General features: G+C 41.9%; 1 protein-coding gene across 2 annotated transcripts in view; it reads right to left on the minus strand.

Moving 5' to 3' along the window:
• Positions 1 to 3,345: 3,345 nt before the first annotated feature.
• The window catches only part of LOC141111850 (natural cytotoxicity triggering receptor 3 ligand 1-like), a 133,467-nt gene continuing 123,468 nt past the window's right edge, over positions 3,346 to 13,344 (minus strand). The window contains exons 6-7 of one of the 2 annotated variants that reach the window (XM_073604012.1): positions 12,830 to 12,931; positions 3,346 to 3,593 (exon numbers count right to left, since the gene is read on the minus strand). In XM_073604012.1, the coding sequence (XP_073460113.1) occupies positions 3,469 to 3,593; positions 12,830 to 12,931 (227 nt within the window). In that variant the 3' untranslated portion in view covers positions 3,346 to 3,468. Of the gene's footprint in view, positions 3,594 to 11,224; positions 12,932 to 13,344 lie in introns of both variants that reach the window. The other variant, XR_012236479.1, reaches the window with a different exon arrangement.

The following is a 13,344-nucleotide window of genomic DNA, read 5'->3' on the forward strand; positions in this document are numbered from 1 at the left end:
GCACAAAGCCGGGATGTATAATATATATATATATATATATATATATATATATATATATATATATATATATATATACACTGATTATACTGAAGCTAGCAGAATCAACTGCCTGCCTGTAGTATTATTAGTATGAGAACACCAGCAATTGTCTTCAGGTAGCTTTAGGTGCACAGTGTGCAAAGGACACAGTACACTAATGCCCTATACACACGATAGGATTTTCCGATAAAAAATGTGTGATAGGACCTTGTTGTCGGAAATTCCGACTGTGTGTGTGCTCCATCACACATTTTCCATAGGAATTTCTGACACACAAAGTTTGAGAGCTTGCTATAAAATTTTCCGACAACAAAATCCGTTGTCGGAAATTCCGATCGTGTGTACACAAATCCGACGGACAAAGTGCCACGCATGCTCAGAATAAATTAAGAAATGAAAGCTATTGGCTACTGCCCAGTTTATAGTCCAGACGTACGTGTTTTACGTCACCGCGTTCAGAACGATCAGATTTTCCGACAACTTTGTGTGACCATGTGTATGCAAGACAAGTTTGAGCCAACATCCGTTGGAAAAAATCCTAGGATTTTGTTGTCGGAATGTCCGATCAATGTCTGACCATGTGTACAGGGCATAACTGTAAATACTGTAGCTGCCTGCCTGTGGTATTAATAGGATCAGAAGAACACAAGCAATTGTCTTCAGGTAGCTTTAGGTGCACACTGTGCAAAGGACACAGTACACTAACTGTAAATACTGCAGCTGCCTGCCTGTGGTACTAATAGGATCAGAAGAACACCAGCAATTTTCTTTGGGTAGCTTTAGGTGCACACTGTGCAGAGGATACAGTACACTAACTGTAAATACTGTAAAAACACCTGCCTGCCTGTCAGTATATTAGGAAGAGAATAACAGGAACGGATCTAGCTAAACTGAATACAGTGTATTCAGTTGCAATAAAAAGTATGTGAATCCTTTTGGAATGATATGGATTTCTGCACAAATTGGTCATAAAATGTGATCTGACCTTTATCTAAGTCACAACAATAGACAATCAGTCTGCTTAAACTAATAACACACAACAAATTAAATGTTACCATATTTTTATTGAACACACCATGTAAATATTCACAGTGCAGGTGGAAAAAGTATGTGAACCCCTAGACTAATGAGATATACAAGAGCTAATAAGAGTGAGGTGTCAGCCAACTGGAGTCCAATCAATGAGATGAGATTGGAGGTGTTGGTTACATCTGCCCTGCCCTATAAAAAACACACACCAGTTCTGGGTTTGCTTTTCACAAGAAGCATTGCCTGATGTGAATGATGCTTCCCACAAAAGAGCTCTCAGAAGACCTACGATTAAGAATTGTTGACTTGCATTAAGCTGAAAGGGTTATAAAAGTATCTCCAAAAGCCTTGATGTTCATCAGTCCACGGTAAGACAAATTGTCTATAAATGCTGCTACTGCTGCTACTCTCCCTGGGAGTGGGCGTCCTGTAAAGATGACTGCAAGAGCACAGCGCTCAATGAGGTGAAGAAGAATCCTAGAGTGTCAGCTAAAGACTTACAAAAGTTTCTGGCATATGCTAACATCCCTGTTAGCGAATCTACGATACGTAAAACACAAAATAAGAATGGATTTCATGGGAGGATACCATAGAGGAAGCCACTGCTGTCCAAAAAAAACATTGCTGCACGTTTACAGTTTGCACAAGAGCACCTGGATGTTCCACAGCATTACTGGCAAAATATTCTGTGGACAGATGAAACCAAAGTTGAGTTGTTTGGAAGAAACACACAACACTATGTGTTGAAAAAAAGAGGCACAGCACACCAACATCAAAACCTCATCCCAACTGTGAAGTATGGTGGTGGGGGCATCATGGTTTGGGGCTGCTTTGCTGCGTCAGGGCCTGGACAGATTGCTATCATTGAAGGAAAAAATGAATTCCCAAGTTTATCAAGACATTTTGCCGGAGAACTTAAGGCCATCTGTCCACCAGCTGAAGCTCAACAGAAGATGGGTGTTACAACAGGACAACGAGCCAAAGCATAGAAGTAAATCAACAACAGAATGGCTTAAACAGAAGAAAATACGCCTTCTGGAGTGGCCCAGTCAGAGCCCTGACCTCAACCCGATTGAGATTCTGTGGCATGACCTCAAGAAAGCGATTCACAGCAGACATCCCAAGAATATTGCTGAACTGAAGCAGTTCTGTAAAGAGGAATGGTCAAGAATTACTCCTGACCGTTGTGCATGTCAGATCTGCAACTACAGGAAATGTTTGGTTGAAGTTATTGCTGCCAACCAGTTATTAAATCCAAGGGTGCACATACTTTTCCCACCTGCACTGTGAATGTTTACATGGTGTGTTCAATAAAAACATGGTAACATTTAATTCTTTGTGCATTATTAGTTTAAGCAGACTGTGATTGTCTATTGTTGTGACTTAGATGAAGATCAGATCACATTTTATGAACAATTTGTGCAGAAATCCATATCATTCCAAAAGGGTTCACATACTTTTTATTGCAATTGTGTGTGTGTGTGTGTATATATATATATATATATATATATATATATATATATATACATATACACACACACACACACACACAACACCTAGGATGCATATTTATACACAATACACTGTAAGTGCAGCTAACTGACTCGCCTGTTAACTCTAACTTAAATCAAATGACACTGTCTCTCTGTCTATCTCTCTCCGCTGCCGCAACATGCTACACAAGGCCGCCACGCAGGTGGCCTTATATAGTGTGGGGCGTGTACTAAATCCCCTGAGCCATAATTGGCCAAAGCCACCCTGGCTTTGGCCAGTTACGGCTCTCGGTAAAGACGGCGCTGTGATTGGCCAAGCATGCGGGTCATAGTGCATGCTTGGCCAATCATCAGCCAGCAATGCACTGCGATGCCGCAGTGAATTATGGGCCGTTCGCGCCACTCAAATTTGGCGTGAACAGCCCATAACGTTCGCAATTTGACGAACAACCAAACAGGCGATGTTCGAGTCGAACATGGGTTCGACTCGGACTCGAAACTCATCCCTAGCTGTGACCAGAGAACTTTTTTAAGTATAAAACACATTTTCAGTACCTACAACATAACCATTACTTACCTACTGGACTGTACACATTCAGAGTTCTGTGTACAGAGATGGGCCGTTTTAGAGAAGCGTGTTCCACTTCTACACCAAGCACAGCACCATTATCTGTATCTCTACTCGGGGTTATAGTAATGGAGCAGAAACACTTGTACTTTCCAGTCCCGGATTTTCTTATCTCAGCTTCCATTTCCACAGGTAACAATGTACGGCTTGCAGCACTTTCCTCTAGAAGAGGCAGAATATGGGAATTGTCTCTCTGGTCTTCAGCCATCAGTAAGTAATTAGAAGAATTATTGGATTCCCAGGAGGCGAGAAGATGTTTTTTAATGTCATTACGTCTTTTCAGATATACGGTACATTTATCTGGATTTCTTTTTGTCTGAAATCTGTTATCTGACAGGTTAGAGTTGTTCTCTTCATATGAGTCATGTAATAATTTCCTGAGATCCTGGATACAGTAAGATTACCTAGAAAACAATGAGAAGAAGTAAAATACAGTGCCTTGCAAAAGTAATCACCCCCCTTGACTTTTTACCTATTTTGTTACATTACAGCCTTTAGTTCAATGTTTTTTTAATATGAATTATATGTGATGGATCAGAACACAATAGTCTAAGTTGGTGAAGTAAAATTTGAAAAATATGTGCATAAAATTATTTTTCAGAAATAAAAAACTGATAATTGGCATGTGCATATGTATTCACCTCCTTTGTTATGAAGTCCATGAAAAGCTCTGGTGCAACCAATTACCTTCAGAAGTCACATAATTAGTGAAATGATGTCCACCTGTGTGCAATCTAAGTGTCACATGACCTGTCATTACATATACACACCTTTTTGAAAGGCTCCAGAGGCTGCAACACCTAAGCAAGAGGCACCACTAACCAAACACTGCCATGAAGACCAAGGAACTCTTCAAACAAGTAAGGGACAATGTTGTTGAGAAGTACAAGTCAGGGTTAGGTTATAAAAAAATATCCAAATCTTTGATGATCCTTAGGAGCACCATCAAATCTATCATAACCAAATGGAAAGAACATGGCACAACAGCAAACCTGCCAAGAGACGGCTGCACACCAAAACTCATGGACCGGGCAAGGAGGACATTAATCAGAGAGGCAACACAGAGATCTAAGGTAACCCCGGAGGAGCAGCAGAGTTCCACAGCAGAGACTGGAGTATCTGTACATAGGACGACAATAAGCTGTACGCTCCATAGAGTTGGGCTTTATGGCAGAGTGGCCAGAAGAAAGCCATTACTTTCTGCAAAAAACAAAATGGCACGTTTTGAGTTTGTGAAAAGACATGTGGGAGACTCCCAAAATGTATGGAGGAAGGTGCTCTGGTCTGATGAGACTAAAATTGAACTTTTTGGCCATCAAAGAAAACGCACAAACCCAACACATCACATCACCCAAAGAACACCATCCCCACTGTGAAACATGGTGGTGGCAGCATCATGCTGTGGAGATGTTTTTTAGCAGTCAGGACTGGGAAACTGGTCAGAGTTGAGGGAATGATGGATGGTGATAAATACAGGGATATTCTTGAGCAAAACCTGTAGCACTCTGTGTGTGATTTGAGGCTAGGACGGAGGTTCACCTTCCAGCAGGACAATGACCCCAAACACACTGCTAAAGCAATACTTGAGTGTTTAAGGGGAAACATGTAAATGTGTTGGAATGGCTTAGTCAAAGCCCAGACCTCAATCCAATAGAAAATCTGTGGTCAGAAGATTGCTGTTCACAAGCGCAAACCATCCAACTTGAAAGAGCTGGAGCAGTTTTGCAAGGAGGAATGGGCAAAAATCCCAGTGGTAAGATATGGCAAGACTCATAGAGACTTATCCAAAGCGACTTGGAGCTGTGATAGCTGCAAAAGATGGCTCTACAAAGTATTGACTTTAGGGGGGTGAATAGTTATGCACATTGACTTTTTCTGTTATTTTGTCCTATTTGTTGTTTGCTTCACAATAAAAAAAAAAATCTTCAAAGTTGTGGGCATGTTCTGTAAATTAAATGATGCAAATCCTCAAACAATCCATGTTAATTCCAGGTTGTGAGGCAACAAAACAGGAAAAATGGCAAGGGGGGTGAATGATTTTGCAAGGCACTGTACATCTCCATTTCCTTAATATGCCATACGCCGTATTTAACTAGTATTGCAATGGATAATTTCCTCACCACATCCCTTATAGCAGTGGTCATCAACCCTGTCCTCAGGGCCCACTAACAGGCCAGGTTTGCAAGATAACTGAAATACATCACAGGTGATATCATTTGCTGCTCAGTGATTGCCGTATTCTAGTCTGCATCTCCCCAAGGTAATACATAAAACCTGGCCTGTTAGTGGGCCCTGAGGACAGGGTTGATGACCACTGCCTTATAGCACAAATGCCAACCAAAAGAAAAAAGGAGTGGGACGTTTTGAAGGTGCTACCTCTCAAGGAGTAGCAAAAGCACTCATATATACTACTGAAAACATATATTCACATCACATCCCCAAAAGCCCGGTACTGAGTTACTTTGCCTGCAGGAGGTGTGTTACTGGCCAGTAGGGATGAGCCCGATGTTCGAGTCGAACAGCGAACATTATGTGGTGTTCGCTGCAAATTTGAAAGCTGCGGAACACCTTTAAAGTCTATGGGACATTAACATGAAAAACCAAAAGTGCCCATTTTAAAAGGCTTATATGCAAGTTATTGTCATAAAAAGTGTTCGGGGACCCGGGTCCGGACATTTTTTCCGCAGAAGTGTATTTTTTAATGCTTAAAGTGAAACAATAAAAATGAAATATTCCTTTAAATATCGTGCCTGGCGGGTGTCTATAGTATGCCTGTAAAGTGGCGCATTTTTCCCGTGTTTAGAACAGTACCACAGCAAAATGATATTTCTAAAGGAAAAATTTTCATTTAAAACTGATCGCGGCTGTAATGAATTGTCGGGTCTCAGCAATATAGATAAAACTCATTGAAAACAAGGCCCCCCCCAGATTCCTTTAAGCCCCTAGCCCGCATACCCCCACAACCACCGGGCAAGGGTTGTGGGGATGAGACCCCAAACCACCTTCCCCATGTTGAGGGCATGTGGCCTGGTATGGTTCAGGAGGGGGGCCCTCTCGCCCCCCCTCTTTTCCTGTGGCCTGCCAGGTTGCATGCTCGGATAAGGGCCTGGTATGTATTTTGGGGGGACCCCTACGCCATTTTTTTTTTATTTTGCGCAGGGTTCCTCTTAATTTCCATATCAGACCTGAAGGGCCTGGTATGGATTTTGGGGGGGGGGGGCACGCAATTTTTAAAAAAAATTTGGTTCAGGGTTCCCCTTAATATTCATACCAGACCCAAAAGGGCCTGTTAATGGACTGGGGGGGGACCATGTCCTTTTTTTCAATCTATATTGCCGAGACCTGACAATTTATTACAGCCGCGATCAGTTTTTAATGACAGATTTTCCTTTAGAAATGTAATTTTGCTGTGGAATTGTTCTAAACATGGGAAAAATGCGCCACTTTACAGGCATACTATAAACACCCCCAGGCACAATATTTAAATGCTCCCAGCTGCATTGGGGCCACAGTCATTCCCAAACCAGAATGGTCTATGCAAAGCTGCATAATCAGTGGGTGCTGGTTGCCAACAATATGGTGACCTAGGCAGTGGCGACTGGAGCTCAAAATTGGGGGGGGGGGGCGCAAACAAACCAAAAAATTCTGAAAAAAAAAAAAACATCAATTGCAGCCACTGTGCCATCGAACGCAGCCACTGTGCCCATCAAACTCAGCCACTGTGCCATCAAACGCAGCCACTGTGCCCATCAATTGTTGCCAGTGTACCATCAAACATAGCCACTGTGCCATCAAACGCAGCCACTGTGCCATCAAACGCAGCCACTGTGCCATCAAACGCAGCCACTGTGCCATCAAACGCAGCCACTGTACCCATTAATTGCCGCCACTGTGCCATCAAACGCAGCTACTGTGCCCATCAATTGCCGCCACTGTGCCATCAAACGCAGCCACTGTACCCATCAAACGCAGCCACTGTATCCATCAAACGCAGCCACTGTGCCATCAAACGCAGCAACTGTACCCATCAAACGCAGCCACTGTGCCATCAAACGCAGCAACTGTGCCCATCAACTGCCACCACTGTGCCATCAAACGCAGCCACTGTGCCCATTAAACGCAGCCACTGTGCCATATCAAATGCTCCCACCGTGCTATCAAATGCTGCCACTGTGCCCCATCAAACACAGCCCCTGTGCCATATCAAATGCTGCCAGTGTGCCCCCCCACCCACTGGCCCACTGGCCCGACGTCTGCACTTACCCTGTCTCAGTGGGACAGCTCCTCTTCCCCCATCCTCTCTTCCCATCCTCTGCTATGATTGGACATCTGATAGGCATCCAATCACAGCGCCTGTCGTTTCAGCCAATCAGGTGATGGGTAACAGATCCGAGCACCTGATTGGCGGAGAGGCGGTTTAGTGTTAGGAAAGCCTTTTTTGATGCCTATTAGAGCCTAATAGGTGTCACAATTGGCACCTTTCAGGGGGAGGGGGGTGCAGATACCTGTATAATACAGGTATCTGCACCCACTTCCGGGAATAGACTCCCGCGGGAGTCACGCCCCCTCCCGCACTCCCCCGCTGTCTCCTGGGAAAGACACAGGTCCCAGGAGATAGCGGGGACCATTGAGAACATACAGCCTGACTCGTGCATGCGCAGTAGGGAATCGGGAAGTGAAGCCGCAACGCTTCACTTCCTGATTCCCTCACTGAGAATGGCGGCGGCAGCACCCGAGGATCGAGGGATGGTTCGGTCTCGGATGCCCACATCGCTGGATCCCGGGACAGGCGAGTGTCCTTATTTTAAAAGTCAGCAGCTGCAGTATTTGCAGCTGCTGACATCTAAAAAAAATGTTTTCGCCGGACTCCCGCTTTAACGAAAATCGTACGATTCTTCCTCGGACGACAGTTTTCGTACGATATTTGGATCATGTGTACGGGCCATTAAGAGAAGCCTAGCCACACAAGCTCAGGCTGGACTTCTCCTTTAAGCCACCTCAATCTTCAGCACATTTTTTAGCCACGCCCATTTTTGTCATGGTGCGCTCCGCTTGTCTTTTCCTTCTCTAGGAGTCCCTCATTCTCAAGTTCCAAAGTTGGGAGGTATGGTTACTGAAATGTAAAAGGACTCATTCTGCACTGAAGTAGCTCACTTACAGCTGTGTTTAGCACAAGATCACTTCTCTTACACCCGGGTGGACTTTGTTTGGACTTTTATTTTTAATTTATTTTCTGTGTATGAAATTTTGGATCAATCAATATGGTCATTTATTTTGTTGATTTTTGCACTCTATATAAAATGTGTATTATATGAATTTTCTGCACTATATTTGCACTTTATCATATTAGTTTTTGCACAGTAATTTGCACATTGAATATTTGTATATGTATACGGCAGTGGATATCTGATATTATAAGATTATGAGGATTATTATGTGATTTTTATATTCACACAATATTTGTTTGACATAGCGCACTTTTACTATTTTCATAGGCAAAGTCACTGACTGGAGCACAAGAATGACTTTTTAATGATAAAAGTAGAAATTTTCTGGAACGATTATATAGTTGCTGTATTTTGTCTATTTTGTGACACATCAGAAATGTATTCCTGCTCTCATATAAAGGTACTGACAGGTCCACTTTAACCTGAAGAGAGTGATTATGCGGATATTATTACAACTAACTGGAGTCCCTGGACATTGTGAAATACTCTGACATATCAATATTGGATTCTTTTTATGAAGTATTGTTATAATAGAATAGATCTCAGTTCATAGTCTTCATCTCTATACTATATGGTCACAGACTGAGATTTCATCTACAATTTTTGCTTTTTAATTATATTTTACAAAGTTCAAGTTTAAGAGATCACATTGGAAGCTGATGGCAACAATTTTGTTTATTCAGTTGCATGATATAAATAGAGCGCATCTGGAAAGTATTCACAGCGAATTGCAAATTTATTAAAAATAAAAAAACAAAAAAATCCCATGTACATAAGTAGAGAGATTCATCTAGGATAATTAGAATATATGATGATAAGTGGATTACCATGGCATGTGAAGGCATAGAATTATCTACTCATGATTATGTAATCAAATCACTTACATAGTATTAAATGGTGAGACAGTTGTTAATATGTTTCGCTAAGTTACATTAAAAACAAGGAGTCAAAATAGCATTGGATACTAATACTGGTGGGATTAGGTGTATGCCGAGTGGTATTGTCCTTACTAAGAGGAGGTTCCTAACACGTTCCGCGGCTGCATGATGGCCAGAGTGATATACTGAGGCAAATGGAGTCCCTGAGAGTAAGAAGAAGTATACCATAAATCCAGAGTGAGTCTACTGGATATATAGATTTGGGTATTTGAATAATTCAAAAAGTATATAAATACCTATTGATAGTCGTGAATTAATAAATTTGATGGTATGACAAAAAAAGGAAGAGGGATGAAACTGGTAGCAGAAAATAGAAAATATACAAAAATGTATACTAATATGCTGTCACGAGTAGTCTATTTGAAAAAAGTTTAAAATATAGTTCTGTAATGCTGGATAATATGTTCAAAGACTGAGATGTCCGATATGGTATTAATGTACCGTATTTATCAGGCGTATAACACGCACCCCAAGTTTAGGAGGGAATTTTAAGGAAAAAAACTTACATTTAAATGTCCATCAATGCAGCCTTCTCAGTGTCATTGAAGCCTTCTCAGTGCAGCCTTGCTCCAGTGCAGCCTTGCAGCCATGTCAGTGCAGCCATGTCAGTGCAGCCTTCCCCAGTGCCCATTGCAGCCTTGTCCCAGTGCAGCCTTGTCAGTGCAGCCTTGCCTCTGTGCAGCCTTGCAGCCTTGCCCCAGTGCAGCCTTGCCATCTCAGCTGATTGTTTGCGATCGCGCCGACATACACATCCGAGTGTACAGATTTAAATATGCGCCACGGAGGGACTCGGCGGAGCAGAGATACACATAGCCGAGTGTGCTCGGCTCTTCTCGGCTCCGCTCACATTCACACCCAGTCCTGCCTTATGATGGACATAACACAGGTTCAATGGCGGGACTGGGCAGGACTGTGAGCGGAGCCGAGAAGAGTCGAGTACACTCAGCTATGTGTATCTCTGCTCCACCAAGTCCCTCCGCGGCGATCTTGGCGGCGCTCGCTCTGCCGGCGCCATATTTAAATCTGTACCCTTGGATGTGTATGTTGGCGCGATCGCAAATAATCAGCGGAGATCGGTGGGGATCAGCATATAACACGCACCCACGATTTTCCCCTGATTTTAAGGGGAAAAAAGTGCGTGTTATACGCCGATAAATACGGTAATTGTAAAATAATATCGGTTCAGTTATCATTTAAACTTAGGGATAACAATATAAGAATAATATTCGGACACTCAGCCAACCGATATAAGTCAGGGAGTGGTGTGTTGGAGAGTAGTAGATATCAGAAGAAAATAATAGATACCTTTGCGCCAGTGGTGTCGATAGCAGATAATATATATGAATTATATATACTGGTGGTACATCTAGTAAGAAAACATTCCCAACAATAAAAAAATTGTGGAAATATATAAACAATCAGTGTAAGCTGCTCCCCAATTTTTGAATAATCAAAAAAATAGATAATCAAAAAAAGGAATGTAAGAAAGATAGGGGGCGCTAGATACCATAATATTCGAGTGCTCCAAAAAAAATATATCTCCTGCATTACCAAAAAAATGGAAATGTGAGAAAGCTAGGGGGCGCTAGATACCATACTATTCAAGTGCTCTAAATAAATATATCTCCTGCATTACCAAAAAAAATGAAAATCATAATATTGACAAATCATAGTTAGATTACACATTGAAGTGCCCACATTAGTGAAAACATATATAGTGATTGATTGTCCACATAAAAAGGTGATTGAAGTAGTTGAAGTGATATCTTTCAATATTATCCCAATCTTGTTGCTGTAAACAAAAGGTTTTCCATCACCAGAGAAAAATAAGAAAAGGAAAACACCTCGAAGTAGTAGATATCTGCTTACCAGATACCAATGACTCCTTTAGTTAAAAAGAGAGTCACTAGCGCTTGTGCAGGGCTGTGCCTGCTCACATGGATGGCCGGACTGTGGTTGGTATTATAGGCATGGATCGTTCCCGTCAGGCTCATTCAAGATAGGATAAGGATACATAGGAAACAAAAACAGTCTCCATAGCGTAAAACCATTTATTAAAAAAGTAAACAAATTAAAAAGCCAAATGGCCGCTTACATTGGTGGGTGCCTACCCGGCACTGGGGCTGCTTGCATGTCAGGGTGACTTCGCAGTCAGAAAAAGCCTTTCATGTCTCCTCCACGCTGGTGTGCGTTCCAGCTTACACAGGGGGGCAGCCAAAGGATCCGGATGTTGTTGGATGATAGGACATGTGACCACGTACCGCTCCTACGTACGTTTCGTAGTGAACGTCTTCAGGGAAGCGTACGTTGGTCACTGAAATGGTGGCTTTTATTAGGAACAGGAAGGGGGCGGGTAATTGGCAAATGGGCCACAGGAACTGTGCTCAAAGCAATAAAGTTGGAAAGTTCAACTATGGTTTGGAGCTTGGCTCCATCTTGTGGATATTTACTATATTGTTCACAAAAAGCTCCTTATTTAAAAACGAATGTGACTTTTTATTAGGAACAGGAAGTGGGCGGGTAATTGGAAAATAGACCACAGGAACTGTGCTCATAGCAATAAAGTTGGAAAGTTCAACTATGGTTTGGAGCTTGGCTCCATCTTGTGGATATTTACTATATTGTTCACAAAAAAACTCCTTATTTAAAAGCGAATGTGACTTCATATCAACCATCTCCTAGGGGGAGACGGCATGTTATTATAGTCCCCCTACTGGTTAAAAACAGGTAAGTAAATCCATCCATATAGGTGGTGGGGAAGTGAGAAAAATATATAAGTGAGTAAAATTAATGGTGGTGTTTTTTATATAGAGAAAAAAACGGGGGGGGGGGGACTCATGTAACCCTGAATACTATAACAGCCCCAGTCTCGGTTTACATACAAAAATGATTACAAAACTAAATAGTATTTAATAAACCTTAAAAGGCTGCAATATGACCTATCCCCGTCTGACTCAAATAATAAAGAGGACAAGGTTCTGATATCTACTACTCTCCAACACACCACTCCCAGTCGGACAATCCGATCGTGTGTGGGCTAGTCCGATCGTTTTTTGGGGAAAAAATCAGACGGACCTAGAAATAGAACATGTTTCAAATCTGTCCAACGGACTAAAAATCGGGAAAAACGTTTGTCTGTGTGCTGGTCCGACGGACCAAATTCGACGCAAGGGAAGCTATTGGCTACTGGCTATTGAACTTCCTTTTTTTGTCCCGTTTACGTCATCACGTACAAAACGAACGGACTTTCGACCGGACTTAGTCCGTTCATGTGTGGCCAGGTCTGTTCATTCTGAAAGTCCGTCGGAACTCTGCCGAAAGTTCGTCGGACCTAGTTTGCCGGAAAGTCCGGTCGTGTGTATGCGGCATAACAGAACTTAATTTTCTGACTAAAGTTCCACTTTAATCTAATTTATATCTCCGTTTTTATACCCTTCTGCTCTATATTGTTTCTTTAATCTTTCAGACACTTACCTCTTGTGAAATATTTCCACAAAAACCTCCCATAATAAGCCAAGCATAGTAAAAAAACAGTAGATAAACAAGGTAATACGATATATAGCCACGTTGGCAGATCTATAAAAGAAAAGCACAATAGATGTAATATTAGTCACTCTCCAATATACTGACTACACACTTATTGCTGCATTTACACAACATTTATTATACTTCAGTCACACATCTTAAACCGATCACACATTGATGATCCGATCATTCTGGGTGATTTGGGTTCCTTTTCTGTATTTTAGTTTTTCTAGCCGGTCCCAGATTTCCGGGAGCAGCAAGGAATTGTGACCATTATTTATTCTATTGATGATTCGGTCATCACTTGTGTCTCCATGGTTGTCCATTTCTATCCTACAGATGTCTACACTGTGGGAAGAGTTTTCTTCTTCAAGTTTATTTGATTAAAAAAAATAATAATTTTTACTCTCGACCTCCAGATACGGCCACCTCAGATAAGGTTACATGAGATGCTTAGAAAACAA

This window comes from Aquarana catesbeiana, linkage group LG11, assembly GCF_042186555.1.
Source record: "Aquarana catesbeiana isolate 2022-GZ linkage group LG11, ASM4218655v1, whole genome shotgun sequence".
In the NCBI taxonomy this organism is placed as follows: domain Eukaryota; kingdom Metazoa; phylum Chordata; class Amphibia; order Anura; family Ranidae; genus Aquarana; species Aquarana catesbeiana.